The 24,814-nt window shown below is 39.2% G+C and overlaps 1 protein-coding gene across 1 annotated transcript in view; it reads left to right on the forward strand.

The window, feature by feature from the left end:
* Nucleotides 1-24,814, forward strand: part of PKHD1 (PKHD1 ciliary IPT domain containing fibrocystin/polyductin) — a 424,797-nt gene that overhangs the window by 117,081 nt on the left and 282,902 nt on the right. The window contains exon 36 of the mRNA XM_076003302.1: nucleotides 12,538-12,694. Within this exon, the coding sequence (XP_075859417.1) occupies nucleotides 12,538-12,694 (157 nt within the window). The remainder of the gene's footprint in view (nucleotides 1-12,537; nucleotides 12,695-24,814) is intronic.

Genomic DNA, 24,814 nt, shown 5'->3' on the forward strand with positions numbered 1-24,814 from the left:
TTCCCTCTCCCCATAGCCCCTGTTGGTGAAGAGTTTCTATCTCCATGAATTTAATCACTTTAAGTACTTCATATATGTGGAATTATGCAATATTTGTTCTTTCGTGTCCGTCTTATTTCTCTTAGCATAATATTGTCCTCAAGATTCATCTCTGTTGTAGCATGTATCAGCATTTTCTTCTTTTTTTAATGCTGCATTATATTCAATTGTATGTATATACATGTGTATACCACGTTTTGTTTGTCCATTCATCTGTCAATGGACACCATTGGGTTGCGTTCGTCTTTTGGCTACTGTGAATCATGCTGCCATGAACATGGGTGTATAGATAACCTCTTTGAGATCTTGTTTTCTATTCTTTTGAGTATATATCTGAAATGGCTGGATTACAGGATAAACTTAGTCATTTTTTATGGAGCTGCCATACTGTTTTCCATTGTGGCTGCACCATTTTACATTCCCACCAACAACGCCTGAGAGTTTCAGTTTCTTTACATTCTTTCCAACACTTGTTATTTTCTGAGTGTGTGTGTGTGTGTGTTTAAATAATAGTTGTCCTAATGGTGCAAAGTAGTATCTCATGGTTTTGAATTGCACTTTCCTAATGAATGACGATGTTTATGTGCTTATTGATCATATGTATATCTTCTTTAAGAAATGTCTATTCAAGTTTCTTGCCCATTGTTTTTAAATTGGGGTTTTTTGTTGTTGAGTTGTAGGAGTTTTTATATATTCTGGATATTAATCTCTTATCAGATATATGATATGCAAATATTTTCTCCAATTCCATAGGTTACCTTTCCACTCTATTGATAGTTTTCTTTGAAACACAAAAGATTTTAATTTTGGTAAAGACTAATTTATCTATTTTTTTCTTTTCTTGCTGTTTTTGGTGTCATGTCCAAGAAATCATTGCCAAATACAATGTTGTGAAGGTTTTCTCTGTGTTAAAACAAAGAAGCATCTTTTATATAAATTTTAAGTTAGCCTAAGTTCCATCTTGCTTAGTCTGCAGAATGTAGTTAAGCTTCATTTATCTTCTACTCTGACCTCCTATCCTCTAAGCATTCTTTGGGTGCCTTCTTATCATCTTGGTTGCTTAGGGAATCAGGCAAGGTTTCAATTTTTTATGCCCATTACATTGTCTTTAAATGCTCTCAAATTGTTCAAAAGGTTTAAAATAATGTTTTAAGCTAAGCATGGTTTAGGTTTGCTTTGGTCTGCCCATATGAGAAGTTTAAAGACTTGCAGATTAGTTGAGTATAATGAGAAGGAGGAGGGGTAAGAAGGGAAGGTTAATTCTTTCTGAATCCTGTGATTGATAACGAAAAGAGGTGTTTTATTTTTTTTCTCTTTCAATTTTCTAGAACAAAACCAAAAAGCTTCTTTGGGTACATCCCGGGCAAGGGAAACTTCATCTGGAGAGGGGATGTCAGAAAGTTGTCAATTAGTGAGAGGTGGAGAATGACAGAAACCTGTGCTGCATGCTTGTCAGCTTTTTCGTGGTGTCTGCAATGTGGCTCAGACCTACTGAAATGCATAGTGATTGCTCCATCAAGAAATATTTAAAAGATCAAAAATCACTTTGATTTGACTTTTGTCCTTACTCTACCCCTACTCAATTCATTTGGTAATCTCCTAGCAGTCACTTTGTTTCACATTTATAAAATGAGATATTGGAGCATATATCTACACTTTCATTAACCCTGAGGTGTATGTAATACAGGGGTTTTGGGGAGCTATATTTCTTCCCCTTGGGAAAATGGGGAAATAAGAAGCTTCTATTTTCTTAAAGCAAAACAGGGCCACATGAATAATTAATTCTTATCAAGTCAAACATTTATTTTTTGGCAAGGGGTTAATCCCCCCAAATTAGGAGAATTCTGGGGGAAAGGCATTTTGCACTTGTTCCTGAGAGGTGTTGTGGCTCTGATAACTCTCCAATATGGTTTATTGAATTAATTCCTCTTTGAATCCCCAGGTAGTTGATTACTCCTGCTTTAAGGCTTGTTTCATGAGGGTCTTTGTGGCTTTTTGAATTTCCAAACCATGAAGGGCTTCTTGGGTGAAAATTATTCCTGTGGATTGTTTAGTATTCACCAACGGTTCTGAGTTTTCTGCCTTTAAGGACACATAATAAGGAAAGTTTGTCAAGTGTTTGTATAAACCTATGTGTGTATGTTACACACCCATGTTTATACATTATGTGAATTCTATACAATGAATTCCAGGTGACTGTAAAACAAATGATTAAAGTGTGTTTTGCTATCTGGAAATTATATTGAGCTTTATGAATTTTTGGAAAGGCTTTGAAAAATGTTTGCTTTATGGAGTTTTCTCTAAAGAAGAATTTACTGCAAAGGAAAATGCAAATGTTTAATTAATCTTATTTATCAACAGTTCAAAGAAATAAATTAGAGATATATATTGTGAAAAACAGCTTTAAGCACCCTGCTTTGATATACTAAATATGTGATAGTTGACTTTTGGATGTTTTAGTTTTAATCACTGGGGTATTTAAATTATGTCACCTCCTGATTGCTTGCTGCTTCTTCTCATATTGATAACTGGCATATGAAAATTTGAAAAATAAAACGCAGTTATTTTTCCATCATGTCAAAATGGCATGTGGTTTTGATCCTGAGAGTGGAGGGTTTCCATCAGACTGCCCTATCTGAAATCTCTGGGTCTATTTCCTCCTTTGCCTGGACTGCTGTTACTGGTAGTTGGTGTTATTCAATTATCTCTACATTTTAACCTTGGTGTTTACTTCTAATGTCGCTCAAGTCGGTAAATGATTCATTGCATTTGGAACCAATAAGCATGGTTTGGCGGAAAAGGGACAATGTGTGGCAGATGCATTTGGACTAAAGCGAACAATGCATTTGAAACTAGGCTCTAAGAGCTTAGAAATTTAATTACGCATTCATGGATACAGGGATAGGTACCATAATGCCTGGCTCGTCGTGAGCTCTCAGTGGATGTTCACAAAGGTGCTGGTGATGGTTGTATTCAACACAGTATTTGTATACAAGAAGGGATTCTGCCCTACAGTGAAGAGGAAATCAAAGTTTCCCAAATTCTAGGTTCTTGAGAATTGATCCCAGCTCTGAAACACAACTTTCTGGGTTTCCACATTCCTCAGGTAGGACTGATAATTTTGCGGTGTTAGTGTTAACACAAATAACCTTGCCCAGTATCAAATACATGCAAGAATGCTTAATAATACATAAAGCTACTTTCAGGAGATCTAAAAACCTAAATTAACATTTCCTTTGTCCTGCCTAAAAAGTAACATTAATATCTACTCTGAAGCTTAAAGAATTAGGAAAAAGTTGTTTAGTCAAGGCCAGTAAAGATACTAAGTCAGGATGGATTTCTCTGGTTTCTGAACTTGGTTTTTTCCCCTGCAATGCATCCACTTTACTTTTCTTCCTCCCTCCCTCCCTCCCTCCCTCCCTCCCTCCCTCCCTCCCTCCCTCCCTCCCTCCCTCCCTTTCTTCCAAGTGAGGGAATAAAAAGCCAAATGCTAGAGAAAGAATAGTGCTATTGATACCAATTATATTCCAATACCATTCTCAATAGTAAAGTCAGAATACAGGCTTTAAAAAATTCTGAGTATCTCCCAAAAGACACATGTCATGGCTGTGTTAAGAATCAGGATGATTTGCATTTCTTTAGCCTCAGTAGAGAGAGGTTGTGACCACATAGATGTCCTTGTGGCATTTACTGTCTATCCTCTGGCATCATAACTCTTCCTGAGAACATGAAAGGCCTGCATCAGGTCTACATTTACACTTCTTGGCATCATACATTTAAAACTTCTATGTTGCACGCCCCATGTGTGGGGAGTCATTTACGCAGTGAGAGAACAGCCTGGCCTTCTGCCCAGCACTGGCGTCTTACCTTGACCTTGTTGTTATCAATCCTTTCGAGCACTAACTTCAACTAAGTGGGGACCCCAAACATGAAATTCTCTGTGAAAATTGCTCTCCCAAGAAGGCTGTGATGGTGGCATATTAGTTTTCTGGTGCTGGATAACAAATGACCACAATCTTAATGGCTTGGAAGAATGCCTATTTATTATCTAGCAGTTCTGTCGGTCAGACGTCTGGACACAGAGTGGCTGGGTTCTCTGCTCAAGGTCTTGAGGTTGCAATCAAGGTGTCAGCCTGGTTATATTCTCTTCTGGAGCCCGAGGTCTTCCTCTAAGCTCATTCAGGTTCTCAGCAGAAGTCAGTTCCTTGTGACTGCAGGATTTAGGTCCTCGTTTTCTTGCTGGCTCTTGGCTAGGACTACTTTTAGCTCCTAAAGGCTGTTCTTGGGTCTCGCCCACATGGTCCCTTCCTGGCTACAGGGCAGTTTGTCCTTCAAGGTCAGTGGTAGACTCTCTCTTTTAAGAACTCACCTGAGATAAAGTTCATCTCCCTTTTGAATAACTCAAAGCCAATTGATCTGTGAATTTAATTATATTTGCAAAATTCGTTCACCATTGCCATATATTATAACATAACCTAATCGTGGGAGTGATATGCCATCATACCTACAGGTTCCACTACTACTAAAAGGGAGAGGATTATACAGAGTATATATACCAGGGCATGGGGGTTCTGGGGGCTCAGAATTCTGCTCAATACAGGCTGAATACTTGAATTTGAGGATTTAAGAAGGTTGCTAGACTCAGGCTTTGTGAAAGTCAGGTTTCTCCTGTTGTTCCATTTCTTCCTGGACTCCATATATTTCACTTAGGTCAAATGAGCCTGGTCTGGATCATTTTGTTCCTGGAGGGTTTACTGAAGCTACGTTGGCTCTCATTTCCTTAGAGGGGTTCGAGTCTGGGGTGGCCCCTAAGGAGTCCACTCCATAAGGTAATCTGAGGTCTTGGGAGAATATCCAGATCTATATTCAGTATTTGTCAAAGCTGGGACATGTGTGATGTCAACAGAGGACTGGGACAAGACTTGGCTTTGTCTGGTTCTGATCCAAAGGTAAAGAATTGGTGTGAAAGGACGTTAGATCCAGAAAAGTGCCTAGTCAGCTCCATGCTCTCTATGAGCTGTGGGCACCACTCCTCCAAAGAGGCAGGAAGAGAAGAAAGGGGAAGGAACCTCTACAGGGACCATTTTGTGTTGATCTGAGACCTACCCATTCTCCTAATTGATTGTTCACTGGCCTCTTTTAGCCTGGGAGCTAAATGTAATCAACCCTTTGTTTCGTAAAAAAAATAAAAAACTTTTTTGCCCTTAAGGAGATCATTCTTTCTATTGTATGAGGATGGTAGCCCAAACATTAGAAGTAATTAGAGCAGATGGCAGTGAACACTTTTATTGTAAAACACACTGATGTTTGTAAGCGGGTTTTTAGTCTCTTTTAGTCTCTGGGTTTCTTCCTTTTTCCTCTGCCACCATGTATTCATTTTGCTTCCCTTCAGGTATAAAGGGGAGGGAAAAAAGAAAAGGAGGAAAAAAAAAAAAAGGTTCCCCAGTGTATGAAACTGAGGAGCTGTCAACGGTTCATAGCAGAGAAAGTGCGCTCCTGTGTATTCAATCACGGAAATTAAGTGTTTTCGAAGGCGGCGCAGTCACGGGTCCATTGCATGGGGAAATAACACGTTGTAGTCCATCACTTAAAATGTTAACCTTGTCTCTTACTAGTGACTGGGAACAGAGACACGTGCTCCGTGCTCGCTGGCTAAATGGCAGTGTGTCAGCTTTGTGAAAAAGGCTAGCATGTATCTGTCAGTCTTCTGACTTGGCTTTAAGAGAGAGTGTGTGTGTATATGTGCGTGTTTGTGTGCACGCATGCACATGTGAGTGGCATGGATACACACATGCACACACACGCGCACACACACACACACACACACACACACACTGGACTGCACTTGCACTTGCCTTTATGTGGCCTTCTGAGACCTGGTTTATTGCTCACTGGAAAACCGGAAGAATTGAACTGGTTTCCAATACTTCAAAATATATCCTTTGCTAAGGTATGTTTGCTTGCCAGTCTTTGAACTCTTAGGTAGTTGTATTATAATTACATATTTTTAATTACAGAAAGTTCCATTTTGAACATATTTCATCCTGATGACATGAAATGTAGATGTACTATCCTGAGCATATTATAGGTACTATACTAAAGGTATGCATTAGAATGTACCAGAAGTCCTCATGCCTTTTCTATAAAGAGCCAGAGAGTAAATACTTTAGGCTTTGTGGAGCGTGTTGTCTCTGTCACAAACTGAAAGCAGCCATATCAATATGTAAATGAATCGTCACGGCCATGTGCCAATAGCAAAATAGTGGGGGTGCTGGATTTGGGTTGTGGACTGTATTTGCTCACCCTGTTATTTATATACTGCTGAATATTTTACATAATTGTTTTTTTTTTTTTAATAGCATGAAGAACTTGATGTCCACGGAGGTCTTTGTGCGGTGTTCTCTCCACTGCTCAGCAGAAAGGCTGTCTCGCTGTGCAGCATTCCCTCCTCCAGATTCAGCCACCCTGTCTGTCCTTTCCACTCCACCTGCAAGACACCAGGCATGCTCCTTCCCAGGGTCCTCCCTCTGGGTAGCCCCTGGTTTACAATCCACTTCTCTGCTTCCATCCCTTATCACAGGTGCAGTTCTGATCACTGCATTTCAAATAGCTTCTCCCACCCTGGCACTTCTGATCCACTTCACCCTGTTGTTGTTTTTCTCCTGAGCATACTACTTGTTTTATATATTTATTTGTTATCCCCCTAAAACATAAGCTCCACAAGGTCAGGGTTTTGTTTTTGTGCCTGGTGTGTAGTGGGTGCTTTATAACCATTTGTTGAATTTGGAGACCCATCTATTCTGTAGTTCCAGGCAAAGAGTCTGAAAAAAGTCTGTGATTATTAAGTGAGGTACTTAGTAAGTGTGGGCCATTAGTATTAAATGGAGAGGTATTAGTCTTAAAGTGGAGAGGGTGTAGTTTTCAGTGTGATGATTAGTGATCCTGTAAGTAAAATGTATAGGATATTATACATCCCTATGTCTGGGATATTAGAGACATTCAATAATCAGTCACTATCATTGTCATTTTCTCCAGCAAGTGGAATGATCTTCAGACTTAAAATTCAGAAGAGATGCTATTAGAGGAAATTTGAAGATTCAGATGGAGGAGAAGATAAAGAAAGATGCTATAACTTTGTTTTGTTTGCGTGCTGTGATAGTCCTCTGAAGCTCAGTAGTGCTCATTAGTTACATATGAAGCACTGAGCTGGTACCAGCAATGTTTGAGAAATCATGGAGGATTAGAAGTATGTAGAACCAAGAGATAAGCCAATGCATTGTCTGGTTTTCTAAGGGATCCAAGGGTACATTTGAACTGGGCATGAATCTCTGGCAAAAGACATTGTTGACATTTATTTGAGTGGTCAGTGTGGTAGACAATGTCGAAGGACTTTCTTATGTTATCTTCGAATCCTGAAGGGTTTATAAGCACTGTGAAAAGAAAGTGATCACTTAGAGACAGCATGAGGTCAGTAAGAATAAATTATGCCAAACTAATTTAATTTCCTTTTTGTTCCCTAAAGAGTTATTAGATTATAGGTCAGGGGCGCTATTCGTAATCTTGGATTTGTAGATGGTTAACTTTTCTACCATGAGTGTCTTTTGTTTCATAATCAGCTGAAATAATCTCAGTCTGTGTTAATTTATCTGTAGTGTTCAGATTTAAAAAGAAAAAGGTAATTAACGCACTGCATTTCACCTGTAAGGCAGTCTCTCCCAGGCATGGCCATCTAATCCTCTCTACTTCCATAGCACACTGGTTATGCCTTTAATTATTGAATCAATCACACTTTAATTATCTAGCTATCTGTATTTTTTTAAACGATACTATAACTACCCCCTAAGTACAAGGATGAAGTCACATTACTTGGGAGAGATGCCTTTAAATTAGTTCATACACAAAAGTTTTGGGATTTTAAATGGCCAACATTATAATCCAGCTATCAAAATAGCCAAGTTTATTAGTTGGGAGAGCAAATATTATTTAATAAATGGCATGAAGACATTAGCTATTTAGGGAATAAAATGTAAGAACACAAACAAAGAAAAAGGGAAAACTTTCCACCAATATAAATTGTAAGTTATTAATAGTTGAAGACTAGCATGCAAACATAAAACCCCGCCAATCAAGAAGAATATGTTATATTTATGTCAGAATGAAAGAGGGATGTTCTATCCATAAAGGAAATGAGTGTCACAAAGCAAAGGCAAATAAAGTTGGTTTTACGAAACTTAAAAACATTTGTATGTAAATAAGCACTGAATAACATAAACTATAGCTTCATATCAAATTATTTTAGCTATTAAAATATTTTTAATTATAGCACAGTAATTTTAAGTCCAAGCAAGTGTTGACCATTAATTGATTCAAACATAATTTTGGGGTACCTACTACATGCCAGGCATCACTGTAGGTAATGGGGATACAGCAGACAACCAAAAAGCTCTTGTGAAACTTACGTTGAATCAAAGGTTGACTGACTATGAACTGGTATCAGTGTATTGGGTGGTAAGTGCTTTGGAGAAAATAAAGGTGGGTAAGGGGTGGAGAAAATGTTGGTTACAGGCACTTGTTTTTTCCTATTTCTAGGATTTGCGTGCTGAGGAAGAAGGCATTCTGGTGAGGTGTCAGAACAGTTCTTTCGTGTCTTTGTCAGCCAGGAGACACTGTGATTAGAGAGATTCCCATACACCACCTCCTCCGCCACTCCAGCTCAATGCATATGCTCACAGATAGGTCTTTGCTTTGCTTGGTGTTCCAACTTGCTGATCAATGACTTCTTTCAAGATAACTCTGGTGGTGTTGCAAGTACATTTAAGGTGACATGCAAGATTTGCAGACACTGCACATTCCCTGAAGTTCAGAGAAGTGCTGACATGCTGTAAGAAGAAAACAAATTGCATAAGCTTCCTAGCTGAGGCAGGAAAGTTTTTGCTTTTTTTTTTTTTGTTGTTGTTTATTTGGGGCTGCATGTGAAGATGAAGCCATGTTCTGGAAAGTTTTTATGTCTCTATTTCTGCACCTGCCCCCATATGCCTGTGAAGAAATGATCTTCTTCATTTCCACAATGGGAATGAGTGATGTGTTTATCCCAAAGAAAGCTAAAAAGCTAAAAGGCTAAAAAGCTAAAAGCTAAAAAGCTAAAAAGGCTGAGCACTTTAGGAACTGTGGGGGAAAGAGCTTATATTAGGTGGAAGTGAAACCTACCATGGCCTGTGAGCTGGGTTGGTGATGCAGAGCAGGGCTTTCACCAAAAATATCATGTTGGTATCAACAGAGAGGTTCTCAAATATGTAGACAAAAAAATTATTTTATCAATGCTGCCAGCATTCTTTTTTGCTTGGTTGGATCAAAGTGACAATGCTTAGAGGATATGATATTGAAAGGTGAGCCATTCCCACTGCTTCATGGAGCATTGCCCTGGGCGTCCTGTGTAGGACAGATTGCCACCAGGCCTATCAACTGTGAACATATAGGAGAGCTAACATTCTTATGGCAACCTGCATGTAATCATGGATTATGCTGACAACTTGCAATCATATAGATAAATTGCTTTTCTACTTCCCCAGGTAGCTGTTAAGTAGTTGAGGCTGCATTAATTTTTAGAGCTTCTAGTATTTAGTCATTGTTTTGTATAGAAAAGCATGAATCATCAATAAGCATTTATACATCTCAAGATATCTTTATTCTGTTGAGTAGAAATTAGGACACAAAGGAGCTTATGTCCCTTGAAACTGAATGCTTAACATTTGTATTCATTCGAAATCTGCCACATCGAATAGATAAACTTAAGGTGAAAGAAAAAAAATTGGTGGGAGATTTCGCAGAGTGACTGGATCTGAGTCTCAGGTTCTGATTTAGAAATGCTCTCTATCAGTAGAGCTCGAAAACATGAAAAAGAGTGTCAAAGTTTATTGGTCAAACTCAATGGATCAGGAGACCTAGGGGCTATGTAGCATTTTATTTTAGGTCTTAGTATTTATAAGTTCACCTATTGTATCAGTGTATGTGTGTGTGTGTGTGTGTGTGTTTGTGATACCTATAAAAATCATTTATGGGATTAAGCAGGTAGAAGAAAATAATTTCAGCCATTTTTATTGGGCACTTACTATGGGTTAGACACTTTTTAGGGGTGTGAGGATAGAGCAATGACCAAAACAAAATCCCTGCTTCATCTGAATAAGCTCAATAAGTGATAACCAAATATGCAATAAGTTACATGACCTAATAGCAGAATGAAGCAGCATTAGGGGAGAAGGTGTGATTGGAGGTGCTTTGTAAAGTAATGATCCAAGGAAGGAGGTGATATTTGAGCAAAGACATGAATGAAATAAGACAGTAAGCCATGCAGATGTTTTGAGAAGTGTCCTAGGAGAGGCACAGTAGGTTAAACACTTAGGTGAGAGCTTTGCATGAGGCTAGCATGTTTCCATCATGATGGCCTTTGACACATCATTTAAAGACTGTAAAGTGGAGATAACAATATTTGACCTTCCTGCCTACTGGGTTGGGGCTGAGTCTAGCAATGTTTGAAGGCTGACAGGACAGGCCAGAATGGTCTAAAACATGGAAGGCACTAGAGATACACACAGGGGCTTCAGAGCAAGAGAGAAGGTCTTTAAAGTTCCCTCACAATTAGATTTACAGATATCAGTGTCAATCATAAAAATTTTAAGATGTTCTCAAATTAATGGATGACCCCATAGAATGGTCTTCCTTTGGCCGCCTTAAGTATTAGTGCCTAAGTAATGTCTAAATGTTCTGGATCTTTTTACTGGGAGCATCATGAGCCTTGGTTGTCTTTGCAGTTCTGAGGCTGAGCTGTGGATCCAACTGCTGGGTTAATGTCTCAGAAAGGGTTCTGTTGCTGAGTTCTTCCTCTTTCTTATTGTTCATCCATGCACCACTCTGCCCAGCCAGCTAGTCTTTTTTTATTATTTTACCAAACTATTCTAGTCCTATAGTGGCATTAACTGGACAGTTAAAATTCTCCCTTGCTTTTCTAGTCCACCGTAGTCATTTATATGACTAGGAAATGAAAAGTCCACCATAGTCTAGTTGTGGGGACAAGGTCTGTGCAGCTCATGGTGACTCTTGTATGCAACTTATTCTTTTTCTGTGGTGCTGGGACTGGTTATTACTATGCCTTGTGCCTTTCCATCTCTTAGACTGAGATCAGTCATAGGCTTTTATTTCTCTTTTGTAGATGTAGAATATGAAAAGAGCATGCTTTTCCTTGTCCCAAAGCCTGCTCAGTGATTGAGTTGGGTCTGCAACTCAGGACTTTTGACCTAGGGATCACGACCTTCTTCTGGAAAGTGAACTGGCTCTTTTGGCCACACAGTTTTCCATTTTCTCTCTCAGAAATACTCCAGAGCATTATTTATTCTCCACGTAGGTGTAGTTGTCAATATTACAAACAGGCCTTCCCTTCTAACAATCTTCTCCCATCTGCCTGTAGGTAGCACGTCACAATAGAACCTTTTAGAAGGTCTGTTCTAAGGGAACTTGGGCTTCACATTTGGTTGGAGTCTGAGTGGAAGAAGAAGACTGTGGAGAGAGACACACACATGTTGTAGGCATTACCTAGAGGGAATCACCTTCTCTACTCTGATATATTATGATATTTATCGTAATTATAGTTCCATAACCTCACAAGACATTTAGACGTGTTCTCAGACTTTTGCGTGAGCTGAACACCATTCTGTGATTTTTACATCCTTGTTTTGAAAAACACGTGACACCAGGGTGACCATAAATTAACAGGAAAGCTAAAAGTTCTGAGAAGGGACTGAAGGCTGGGGTGGAGGGGGTGCTTCCGTCCCTGGGCTCCTTCCCTCAGTCCTGCTCCCTGCCCCTCCCTCGGTGGTTCCGGGCTATTTGCTTGTCATCTGAAGTGGGTCAGCATTCCGCCTATGCCTGCATGAGCTTTGTTCAGCACTGATGCACCGGGCACAGAAGGAAAGGCAACAATGCTATCAAAAGAGCCCGAGTGGGAGGATGGATCTGAGCACTTGGGAAGAGGAATGTTCCTATAAAACAGGGACTCTTGGCAGTAGAGCCAGTGAAAAATGATACCAATTACATAAAGCAAAATGCCACCCATCAAACAGAACATTTTAATTCTCCCTATTCCAGGCTATTTATGACTTTTTGTCCAAGACTCAATACATGTCTGTAAAAATAAAAAAAAAATGAAAATCAACCCCATCTGTTTGGTAGAAGGGGTTTTGTGCTGGGGGGGAAAAAAGGCAAGAAAATATTATCAGCATGTTTTTGGAGAATTCCAGGGGCTGAGCACAGAGGCACTAGAAGTATAATTTTGCCTCCTCCGTATGTTTTCCTGTTTGAGTTAGTTGTGCAAGAGAGAGGAGGGTAAACTCATTTTATTGAAGCATTTAAAATATTTAAATTAATTTTGCTTTCTTTGAAAAGATTCTGTTTTGCTGGGTCATCTATACTACCCTGCTTAAAAGCGACCACTTCTCTGTTTTTCAGGGCAACTTTTCCTTTCAGTTTTGCCGGAGATGGTCCAGGGTGCATAGCTGGTTTCCTGATAGAATGCCACAAGATGGCGACAATGTCACAGTGCAGAATGGCCAACTGCTCCTGCTTGACACCAATACAAGCATCCTCAACTTCCTGCACGTTAAAGGTCTGTGGAGTCTGAAGATCAGTGACATTACTCTAAGTAATTCAACACTCGCAGGAGGGGGCAAAGAGGAGGGTAACTTTATGGATAAGTTCCAAAACTTAGTTGACAATTTATTCTCAGACCAAATTGAGATTTTACTATGAAAAGGAAGAAGTGGTCAGAGGGTTCAAAGGGAAAGGCCTTTCTTTGGACTCATAAGCACAGAGCTTGATTATTTTAATTTTTTCAAAACCGAGAAGGTTAACAGTGCTCTCAAAGAATATGCTTCTTTCTTCAAGCACTTTTTAGTCATGCTTATTCAGGGCAGCCCCCACAATATAGCAAAATGCCCTGAAATCGCTTAATGCTGCTGCCTTTGAAATTCCTTGCCAAGAAAAGAAATGTCTTCCTGCTTTTACCCTGTTGTGGTTTTGACTTCTGGGTCCCGTGGAAAGTCATATAAATAGGCTTTCTCACTGCAAAACTGGTTGCATAGCTCTAGGGTCTAGGAAGTTGGAATGGACTGAGAATTCAAATTTCAACTCTTCCACCACGTTGTCAAATGGCTAAGTCAGTTATTTCACCTCTTTGTGCATTTGTTTCCTTATCTGTTAAATGAGAATAAAAATCATTGCCTACTTCAGTGGCTGATAATAAGGAATGGTTATCAAAGTGCCTCTGTTCATTGGCAAATGGAAATTACTTGGGAGATGTGATTAGTTATGGATATCTGTAAAACTCTGCCCTAATACACGATTCTTTACTATAAATATATTTAACACTTACGCGAACATTTGTTCTTGTTAAAGTAAGAGCCTGGCTACATGAAGGGGAAAATAAAATATTTTGAAGGGGATAAACTAACGTAATTTTAATCTTTGTCTCTTATAGACTAAATCAGGTTTTTCTGATTAGGCATTTTGTCATTCCGTATCCTGGAAGCTGTTTTTCTTTCTCTAGTAGCAAGAAGAAGTTTTCAGTCGAATCAGTTAATAATTAGTGCCCATTGGGGGAAAAATGGTCTGTCATCTTGGGCTCTTGCCTTGTCTTTGTGTGTGTGTGTGTGTGTGTGTGTGTGTGTGTGTGTGTGTAGCTAGTGGCTATGGGGAATGCCAATCTATTGACAGCCAATCAACTACCTAAGGACTAGCAATGACAAGGGAAAATTACAAACCTAAAGCTTCATCTCAGAGAAAAGATGCTCTGGGCAAGCCTTTAACAGGGGCTGTCCCCATTGGAATCAAATGCTGCTGGAGGTGGGGTGCCCTGCAGGCATTCAAGGGTCTTGGCCTTATATTGCTACAACTATTTGGGGGAAGTTTCCCCAGCTAAAAGTGGTGGATTACTGAGGCGCTGGATGTGTTATTACTTCCAGGTCAAGGTTCAATCAAAGAATGACATTGATAGGACCAGAGCTAAGATGGAGAAGAGGCATCAGACGGAGAGCAAAGAGTAGGGGAAAGGCCGGATAAGTGCAGCACACATGTGGCCTCTCACCCTTATAGATTTCTACATGGGAACAACCCAAATACTGTTGCCTTCCAATAGTGGTTTTCCTTAGTATTCCTGGTTTAGACAATATTTTCCTCTTACGTAGAATAAGTGAGCTAGGTTTGGGAAGGCGAACCTTCATCTTGTGGAGAGGGAGAGTTAGGTATCTGAAGGATGCCCTATTTCTCTTGGGGAGAAGGACAGTTGGTAGGAGAGAGAGCAGAATTAGTGGATAACAATTTCTGTACAAATAGGATACAGGAGTGGCTGGCGGGGAACAGGATTGTCTAGAGTGAAACTCTCAGATTTTTATCATAGAGCTATGGGTCATAGCTTTTAGAAAGAATGGGAACGAGGAAAGGGCACAGCTCAAATTTTGTTCAGCTGATAATTTGTGAATGCTTCTTAAGTGGCCTAGGAGCTCATGTGTGAGGCACATGAAAAAATGAAAAATAATACTTAATGCCAGTAACGTATACCATTATTAAAGAAAAATAATTAGAAAGTAAGTGTAAAATAGTAGGAGCTAGAAAATGGGTACACATGGCCGCAAAGATATATAAAGGACATTGGAAACCAAGAGGTGGGGAGGGAGGGGTTGTGGGTGGGATAAAACCTACCATTGGGTACAATGAACACTATTCTGGTGACCAGCACACTGAAAGTCCTGATTTCAACATCATACAATGTTTCCATGTAACGAAAACATTTGTACTCCTTAGAATTTTGAAATTAAAAAAGAGTAAAATTTCTAGTTCTCAAATAGGTAGCACAGGCAGTGAGGCAAAATGCAGACTGGAGTAATCAGGGTGTTGAGAATGTGAGATAAGAGCTGGATAGCGGAGAGGAGGTGACAAGCCTGCCTTTTGTGTCTGAGACATATTCTGATCACACAGATATTAATATATACACAAAAATTAAAGTTTGAGGACCTTCTCCTTCTCACTTGTTGGGATTGCATGTGTCCAGTGGCGCAGGTCATAAAGCTTGGAGGTATCCTAGACTCTTTCTTTTTCTCACATCCTATGACCAGTTCATCAGTGAATCCTGTTGGCTGGATCTTCAACATGTGTCCCATATATCAGTGTCTCCATTGGCACCCCAACCTAGTCTGAACCACCATAATTTTTGGCCTGGGCCATTTTAAGTTGCCTCTTAATTGCTTCCTTTGGTTTCAACTCTTTGTTTTCCTTAATAGTAGAACCTTAATTTCATCTGTGGCAATAATGTACCCAGGTAAACGTTATGTTTCCTGATTTCTTTTGTAGCTATACACAGCCTAGTGACTAAGAGCTTGCCATTGAGATGTGAGGGGAAGTATCATGCAGGACATTGGGAAGGTTCCTAAAGCAGAGCTGAACCAGGAGAGGGCACACCCTGTTTGCCTGCCTTCTATCTCTTCCTACTTGTTGGTATGTACATGTGATAGCTGCATCTTCAGCCACCATTTTGGATCATGACTTGACTTGTTAAGAATGGGGAAATGGAAGAATAAGAAACCTAGAACCCTGATGTCTTTGGAGTTGCCATGTTAGCATTGAGCTCCTCACCTCTGAAATTACTTTTTGTGATAGAAAAACAAGGCTTCATGTGTTGAAGCCTTCAGTAGTATTTGGCTTTTATGCTACCTTCTCAAGTAAACTCCTAATAGTTTATAGTCCATTTCCTTTAAAAATACATCACATCTTGTCACTTCTCTCCTGCAAACCCTCCAATGGCTTCTCATCTCACTAGGAATAAAATCCAAAGTCCTTACCATGATTTAACTTTTGATCCCTTCATTGGCCTTATCATCTTCATTCATTCTGCTCCAGCTCTTCTTCTATGAATATACCTCCCTCAGGATCCTTACCCATGATGCCTGTTGCCTGGAATAGTCTTCCTCCAGATTCATGTGACTGGTCAATTATCTCATTCACTCTTAGAGAAAATGTCAACTTATCAGAGAGGCCTTGCTGGCCATCTTTTCTAGAATTAAAACTGCTCCCTATTACTCTCTATTCTTTGGTTCTGCTTTGCTTTTCTTCCTCGTACTTATTGTCATGATGCATTATACATTTACTTGTTTGTTTACAGTCTGTCTCTTCTACTAAAATAAACTCAAGAAGGCAAAGGACTTCACCAATTTATTCACAGTTGTCTCTTCAGGGTCTAGCACAGGGCCTGACATATGATGAGGGCTCACAGTTGGGTGTTGCTTATTGAATGAATGGTAAAGTAAATGATGCAGAACTCAGGTCTTGGGTGAAATTTAAGAAGTGTATTTTTTTAAATCCTTGCTCTCTTGTAAATCACTTTTCCCAGCTAATTTCTTTTAACTGTCCTTAGTCTTTCTCACTGATTACACACACACGCATATATATGTAGAAGTATACAAATACACACATACCTATATTCACATATATATACACACACAATATACACCCCCATATATATGCATATTATTATGAGTTGTAAGGAATATCAAATCCATTAGTAAGTTATTTTTCTGTTTCTAAAAGGAATTTTTGTTTCTAAAAGAATGTCTTCATTGGTGAAGGATCCCAACTCTCAGATATCTGGTTGATATAGTATAGCTCTAAACCTCATTAATGTCTTCTCTTGGTCTGTAATATGCATTAAAGCACTTGAAGGATAATAAAAAGCTAGTCAAATATAAAATTGATTCATCATCATCATCATCTTCATCAACAGCAACTCACTCTCTGAGTATCTGTTACTGCCTATCTTTTTCATAGCCATTCATGGCGTCAAAGAATTACCTGAGTGGAATTTTCTTTATTTTTCTGATACCATCTACAGGATCAGATAAAGCCTGAGAAATTTCAAGCCAAAAGGTAATTTCTTCAAAAGATTTTAACCAACAAAATATGAAGTATTATAGTAGAAGTAGTTTCTCAGCCATTTCTATATCACAAAGAATATTTTCTACCTGAAGTACATATATTTTGAAAGGATTAGTGATAAATAACAGTGAAACTAGATCATCTAAAGAGAGCTACATTTGGAAGCACTTTTTGAAGATATTGCATGCTATATATTATTTTTCTGTTCATGGAAAATAGCATCCTAATATGTAGAGGGTTAGGCCCCCTTACATTGGGAAACCAACCCTTCTACATATGGGCCCTCAAGAGTCTTGAACTCTCTGTACCTTGCTCACATATCCATCTATAAAATAGAATTGACATTTTTTTTTTTTTTTACAAGTATGACTTAATACTAGAAAGCAGGATTGTAAACTTTTTTTGGGGAAAATTGGGAAATGGCACCAAAGTTTTGTGTCATTATTTACGATGCTATATGTACTGATTCCTGAACTTTATTGAAAAATGGCAGATTCTTTTTTTTGTGATCATGATAAGAACTTCAACATATTTATTATTTCACTTTAATTAGGAAAAGATCCAGAACTTTTGTCTACTTACCATCTCTACTTCTTCCCTCCTTCTCACCCTCCCTCCTTTTTTAAAAAAATTATTTTTTAGGGGTACTGTTAAACACAAAAGAGAATTAACCCAATCAATTAATACTAATGAGCTGGGATGGAAATAGGCATATTGCCTTGATTTAGTTAATTATATTTTTCGTTCTTTTATGTTAAGATGCCCAACGGCCATAGGCATCGCTGAATTAAAATTTATTATTTTTATTCCAAGTAATTATGATGAGCCATAATAACAAAGAAGGAGCATTACCCTCTTGTCACAGCATTATGCATCCCGGGCAAGGATCTTGGGCTTGTGGTGTGCAGTTGAGCAAGTGTTCATATTTCCTGAATGAAGCAATGAATCTCTTTCTAATCTGGTGGTCAAGTAGCTTGATGTGAAGTGGGCTAGAGATAATAATTAATTAAGGGTAAATTATGGGAGGCTGAACTCTTTATTTGGTGTTGAGGTTTTAGGTTTAGATATTTCTCTCTGTCTCTCTCTCTCTCTCTCTCTCTCACACACACACACACACAAACACACGCTCACACACGCTCACACACACATGCACATACACACACAAATATACAAGAAAGGTAACTCTGTGTGACGATGGGTATGTCAATCTGCTTCGCTGTAGTAATCACTGTGTGTGTGTGTATATGTCTATATATTAACAATATATATAAACATCATGTTGTACACCATAAATCCATACAATAGAGAAGGAAGACATTTTGTAGTTTCTTACTACTCACAATGCCATTGCTTTAAAATGTTTACACAGAGACTTGTTTCCAGTCTCTATTGCTCCTTAATGGTGCACTGGCTCCCTTTAATGTGATTTTCTATTTCTTGGTCTACTGGCATATACCAAAGCAGTTAAATGCTTGGCAGGTTCAAGCCAGAAAGAACTGACTCTGAATCTGGGCTCCACTACTTCCCAGCTCTGTGACCTTGGACCAGTTGCAAACCCTCTGTTTTTCTTCACTAGGGCAATGAGTGATTATAATGACAGTCACAGCAGAAATGATAGCTAGCATTCATTGTTTGCTATTTTGTGGAAATATCAAAATGCACTGCCCATCTCATATGGGTGTTTTGAGTATTAAATGAAGGAATATTTGTAAAGCCTTTAGCACAGAGCCTGGCTCAGAATGAGTACTTAATTAATGTTGGTGGTTGTTATTTTTGCACTGAAAGAGATATCAGAAGAAATGGTTGAATATCAGGCTTAAGTTACAATTTTCTTTACAGATAGTGGCTGCTTCTATATACAAAAGCAAACTGGATTACTGAAAGAATTAGCTGGATAATAAAGACCTTGGATTGCTTTTGCCTCTGTTATCTTCAGAATGCATATTGAAGTGTTTTTCTTCCTATTGCGAGAGAGGGGAGGATACAGAAGTGGAAGCAACAGAGTCTATCCATTTGCTATCGTCCATACTCCTTGTTGCTTTGACTTCATGGAAGAATGTTTTTCAGGTGTAGCTTGGAACGTGGCCTCATTTTTTTTTCCAAACTCTTTTTCAGTCCACACTTTTGAGGGCACTCAGATCTTTTTGACTCTATTATCTCTGGGGTTTCTATGGCATAGAAAGGCATATTTTGGGATTATTAAGATGAAGCATCTTTCCTTTACTTACTGTCAGGTTTTTTTGTAGAGTTTCTTCATCCTTGGCAAGGGTTTGAGGATTTTAGAGTGAGATGTTAAGTGGAGAACAACCTTCTTATCACAGGGATTGTATACTTGGTTGCTTCTAGTTAGCACCGAATTAGCTTTGGATGCGGCAGATGCATGCTTCAGATAACATTTTCCAATGCGCCCATCTAGAAATGCTATGAAACAAACTTCCCTGAGATGTCACTTGCTGTCTCTCTGGACAGCAGGGCTGTGTGAGTCACTTGGCAGATTACCCTGTGCCTATAGTTTCAAGACTTCACAGATATCAGCTCGAATTTAATAAAAAATCCATCTGAAGGCAGGCTGGAGTTTTTATAAAAACAAAACATTCTACATGCATTACTATTTCTTTCCATAACTATAAGATTATCTTGGTCAACATGAGAATGTTTTGTGGGCTGGTACAATTTGTTGCAAATTGGTACATTAGAGATAATTTATATGTGAGTTGGCTGTAAAAGATTGACTAATTGCTTTCTTAGTAGGAATATAGCTAGGGGATGGGATGGCTATGTACAGACAATATAACAAGGTTGACTCATTGCAGTTCGGTCATCAAACTGGGGCCTGAGTTCGAGTTCGAGGCAGCCACAGACTCTTTTACAGCTGTGGGTAAGGGTCTGGTCCTCAAATCGATGCACAAAATGGAAATAATGGTGATTTTATTTGGAGGAGGAAAGTGGATTGTATAAACCTCTACTGAATGTTAGTGTGGTTTGTGTGTGCAACCCTGTGGAGAAAGAGCAGTGAGGGGGTTAGTAAATTTTCTTCCCATATATGCAGGCATGGAGCTCCAAAAGCGGCTGGTCTGTGCCATAATCCAAAGGGAAAGCCCAAGGAAGAAGTCAGAATCAGAAAGAATTAATCTTGAGTTTTTTGAAATTCACTCTTAACTCTTATCTTTTGTGTCTCTAAGTGTTGGGCTTTTCTTGGTTGGCATTACTTGTTTTATGGGAGGGGATTTTGCCTATATCCAAAGCTAAGTGGATCATGTATAGAATTTTTAATTGGCTAAGAACCTGAATTGCTTTTATATTAAGTTTTCACGAATGTAGTCTCTGTGTGTTTTTTCCCCCTCTCCCTTTTTGGAGGATTGGAAAGGTCTAGGCTATAAGTAGGAGCCAGATCTATTTTTGTTCACCTTTCTATTGCCAGCACCATTGTGTCTCCAGGCATGTAATAGGTACTCAAATAATTGTTAAATGAATGAACTAATGAATGAGTTTCTGACCTGTAGAGGCAGATGAATGTTTGTTGTGAATTTCTCTGTAATCAGAGTCCTTCCTGGTATCCTCAAATGTTAGTGGATTAGTCCAGACAGTGACCAATTTCATTTACTATTTATGTATCAGGAGATCAGAGACAAAGGCTTTTTAATGTGGGGGACACTTGGCTCTGAAACCCCTTATTTTTCCCAATCAGACAATGACTTACATTATTTACCTCCAGAGAACAGTCCCAGACACACTTGATTAGCCTTAAATGAAAGATAAGCCATTGCTATGAGAAAGGACATGCTTTCAATAGATGGGCAGACAGACAGATAGATAGATATTAAACAATTTACAGTTTTATGTCTTGACAACTTGGATATTGTAACATGAAAAATGCTATTGAAAAGGACCAGTCCCTTCCTAGCACAGAAACTATAATATTTTCAGTAATGAAAGATGAATGTTTCAAACTTCCTTATTTAAAACCCTTCTTGGGGGTGGGGAACCTGCAGCCTTAAGGCCACATGTGGCCTTCTAGATCCTTAAATGCAGCCTTTTGACTGAGTCTAAATTTTACAGAACAAATCCTTTTATTAAAAGGGGTGCAGCAGAGAAAGATGAAGCTTTTCTTGCCTCTTTCGGTGCTTAAAAAAGAACAATCTTGAAATCAGAAGGCCTTGGTCTCTCCTTATCTCTCAGTCTCATTTGTTCATTAATGATTCTTAGATCCTATTTAACCAGACTGGGAGTGGAGCTAGGAATGTGGAATACTTTCATATTTTGGGTTTATGTGTAGATAATAATACTTTGGAGACCAAGCATTTTGTTGCTACTGGTTTTATGTAATATTCCTGGGGTCAGGTAAAGGCAGGAGGTACTGTATTCTTGTTTTTTAAATTAATGAATACCATAAGAAAGCAACTATTATATTGCATTTCTAATATTATTTATTATTATACTATAGCCAAATCATTTTTGCAATATTCAGAGAATAATCATGTTTAGAATTGTTTGAAAAAACAGATTGCTTAGAGAAGTGTATTAAATTACATGCTGTTCAAAAATGTGATTGGGTCAGTGCTCATTGAACTTGGATAAAGAGAAAAGGGAAGATTATTTGAATGAACTTGGTAGCGAGGGAGATTTTTACGTGCTTGGTACAAACTTTGGGGAAAATACAGTTTTTTGGTTTTGTCTTTTCAGTTTCTCCTTAGAAATAGCTTCCTTCCTGAAGTCTTAAATGACTTTTTAGAAAGCCATGGAACAGCTGAAGGCCTTGAGCACTTAAATGCCAGAAACTTCCTTGGTAAAAGGAAGTAATGGCTTTCTGGAGGTAGAAAGGCTATTGAGGTTTAGTTATTAATAGGTAGCAATTGAAAACAGTGGCTTTAGTGACAAAGGCATGAATTTATATCTCAGTGTTTGAATTCTATTCATTATTTCTATATAGCTTCTCTTTCACAGAAAAGTTTATGCTTTATAATCAGTATAGAGTTAATTCAGTTATAAGGTTAACTTAATGAGTTTTTTATTTTGTAGAAAAAGTAAAAGGCTGAATCATAACCTTTCTCTTCTCTCTCAGTTATCTATAAAGTGGGCCAGTTCCTTAACACCAGAGTGTTTCCATTTATCTGGAGCAATTCAACTTCCCTGTGACCTTCTGGAAGTGGAGACTATTTTTCACATTTCTATTTCAGCACTTAGCAGAGGGGCTAGAAAAGGACAGTAAATGTGAAATGAGAAAGGGAATTAATCTATAATTCCAGGCTTGTATTTCACAGCTTGTTTTATTTATTTTTTATTTTTTTATTTTTTTGAGACAGAGTCTCACTTTGTTGCCCAGGCTAGAGTGAGTGCCGTGGCATCAGCCTAGCTCACAGCAACCTCAAACTCCTGGGCTCAAGCGATCCTCCTGCCTCAGCCTCCCGAGTAGCTGGGACTACAGGCATGCGCCACCATGCCCGGCTAATTTTTTCTATATATATTAGTTGGCCAATTAATTTCTTTCTATTTATAGTAGAGGCGGGGTCTCGCTCTTGCTCAGGCTGGTTTCGAACTCCTGACCTCGAGCAATCCACCTGCCTCGGCCTCCCAGAGTGCTAGGATTACAGGCGTGAGCCACCGCGCCCGGCCCACAGCTTGTTTTAGATGGTAGCAAACATCACAAGCCTATGGACACCTTGAGCAATCACTCACTTTTCCTAGAGTAGTGGTTCTCAAAGTGTTGTCCCCAAACAGCAGCATCCATATCACCTGGGAACTTACGTGAACCACAAATTTTTGGACCCCATAGCAAACCTGCTCTGGGAGTGAGGCCCACCGATCTGTGTTTTGAAGATTTCCTGGCGATTCTGATGCATGCTTAAGTTTGAGAACTACTAGCCTAAAACAATAAAGGGAAACCTATAGAGTTGTCAGGACTGGGAGTCAATTAACCTTGCCTAGCTACTTTTCCCCCTAAGAACAGTGGACACTTGGCTGGACACATTGAATAGGCTTATCCTGAGCATAGCATTTTTAGTTGGATGTGGTTCTCTATTCTGCCAGGGAAGTCTGGACTGATGAAAACTGTTTCTCCCAACTGCTATTGTTTGTGGCTCTGAGTCAGTGATTTTATTTCAGATATGTTTTTTTTTTCCTCTCTACATTGCCCATTTGACTGCAGTTCTAGGCTAATTAAGGAGTTAGTATGTGGCATTCAGTCTGGGGAGGTATATGTTTTTTTTCCTGAGTCTTGTGAAGGTTTTTGCAAACACTTTCTAGTTCATATTTTCTTTTTTTAATCAGGCAGAGACATTACAATTAAAATACTGTTAAAGTGATTCTGGCAAGTATTGCAATAAGCATGTTTTTTAATTAAGGGAAGAACAGGGGGATGCATAAGCAGTATCAGCTAAAGGGGAAAATTTTGTCCGATATCTATTTTAATTGAAATTAAAAAAATGGGAAAAACAGCGGCAGCAGCCTCTGCCTGTGTGTGTGTGTGGCTCCATCCCAGGTTGCTAAGTTTAGGTGTTCTGTGCTTGATTAATTAGTAGCCAGCCAGAGAGTCCATTCCCTTTGCCCCCAATCCTTAAAGCCTGATTTATGCCTCACATCCCCCATGAATATGTGAGGGCTTAGGCATCTATTTCCTGAGCTGCTAGTGGATAGGATTATGGAGCGTGGACTAAGCTCTTGGGGGCTCTCGTTTGCCAGCCAAATTGATTTTCCGCCTCTCTGGCCGGGGACAAGCCCACCTCGAAGGCTTCCCAGGCTCTGCTCCAGTGGATCAGACACAAGTCTAATCCGGATCTTGCCAACAAAGGAAGCTGTGTGCATCCCCAGCACTATGCAGGCTTTGGGCTGTGGCTGCCTTCTCTAAATGCTACTCTTCTCTCCCCCACTTCCTCCAAGCTTCCACATCCCAAGCAGCACAGTGCAGCGGGGTACGGCAATGTACCCCAGGTCTGCCCAGACCCCTCAGCCAGCTCTCCTTATCAAGGCAGAGCAGTGTCTGTCCATCCCGAATGGATGATCATCTGTCATTCTCCAGGGAAAGGGAATTCCACAGGCTCCCTTGACTGTCCATTTGACCATTTAACAATTTTAACAGACTGCTAGACTTTTTAAAAAAAGAAAGTCAAATAGAGCTTATCCCTCTAGATAAATAGATTGGATCGTTTACATCTTAAAATTTAGGTATTTCAAGCTTCGAGTAAATGAATAGCTTGGTGATTCAGATTGATCTAATGAACCTGGGTCCTCACACCTCACCCTGAGCTTTGCCTGCCATTATCTCTAGCTTTCCCGCTGCTGGAAGATGGAATCACTCTCCCTTGGTTCATTTTATCACCTGGCATTCACATCCTAACCTAGCACAATCTGACTCTGTAGCCTTTCTCTCTCGATCCTCCTAAAATTGACATTAAGGGTTTGACATGCTCACCTTCCAGCTTCACAGTTCTTAAAGTTCTTCCTAGAGCTGTGTCTCTCTGCCCCCTTCTGATTCTTCTCCTAATTCACCTAATTCTTTGACTCACTCTCAAGAATCTTGCTATTTCCTGCCTTTAGCCTTTAAATGTTGATGTTTGGTAGTTCTTCTCCCTTATCTTTCTTCTGTTCTCACTCTACCTGTCTTCCCTGGGAGACCTCATTCATTTCCATAATCTCAACTCCTATTCATTCAACAAATATTTAGTGATCACTTACAACCTTCCCCATGTGCCAGGCACTGTTCTAGGCACAAGGACGATGGCTGTGAACAAAATAGACCCAAATCTTGCTCTTGTGGAGTTTACGTCTACAAGGGAAACAGTCAATGAGGAAAATAAATAAGCAAATT

The sequence above is a fragment of the Microcebus murinus genome, chromosome 5 (assembly GCF_040939455.1).
Source record: "Microcebus murinus isolate Inina chromosome 5, M.murinus_Inina_mat1.0, whole genome shotgun sequence".
Classification (NCBI taxonomy): Eukaryota; Metazoa; Chordata; class Mammalia; order Primates; family Cheirogaleidae; genus Microcebus; species Microcebus murinus.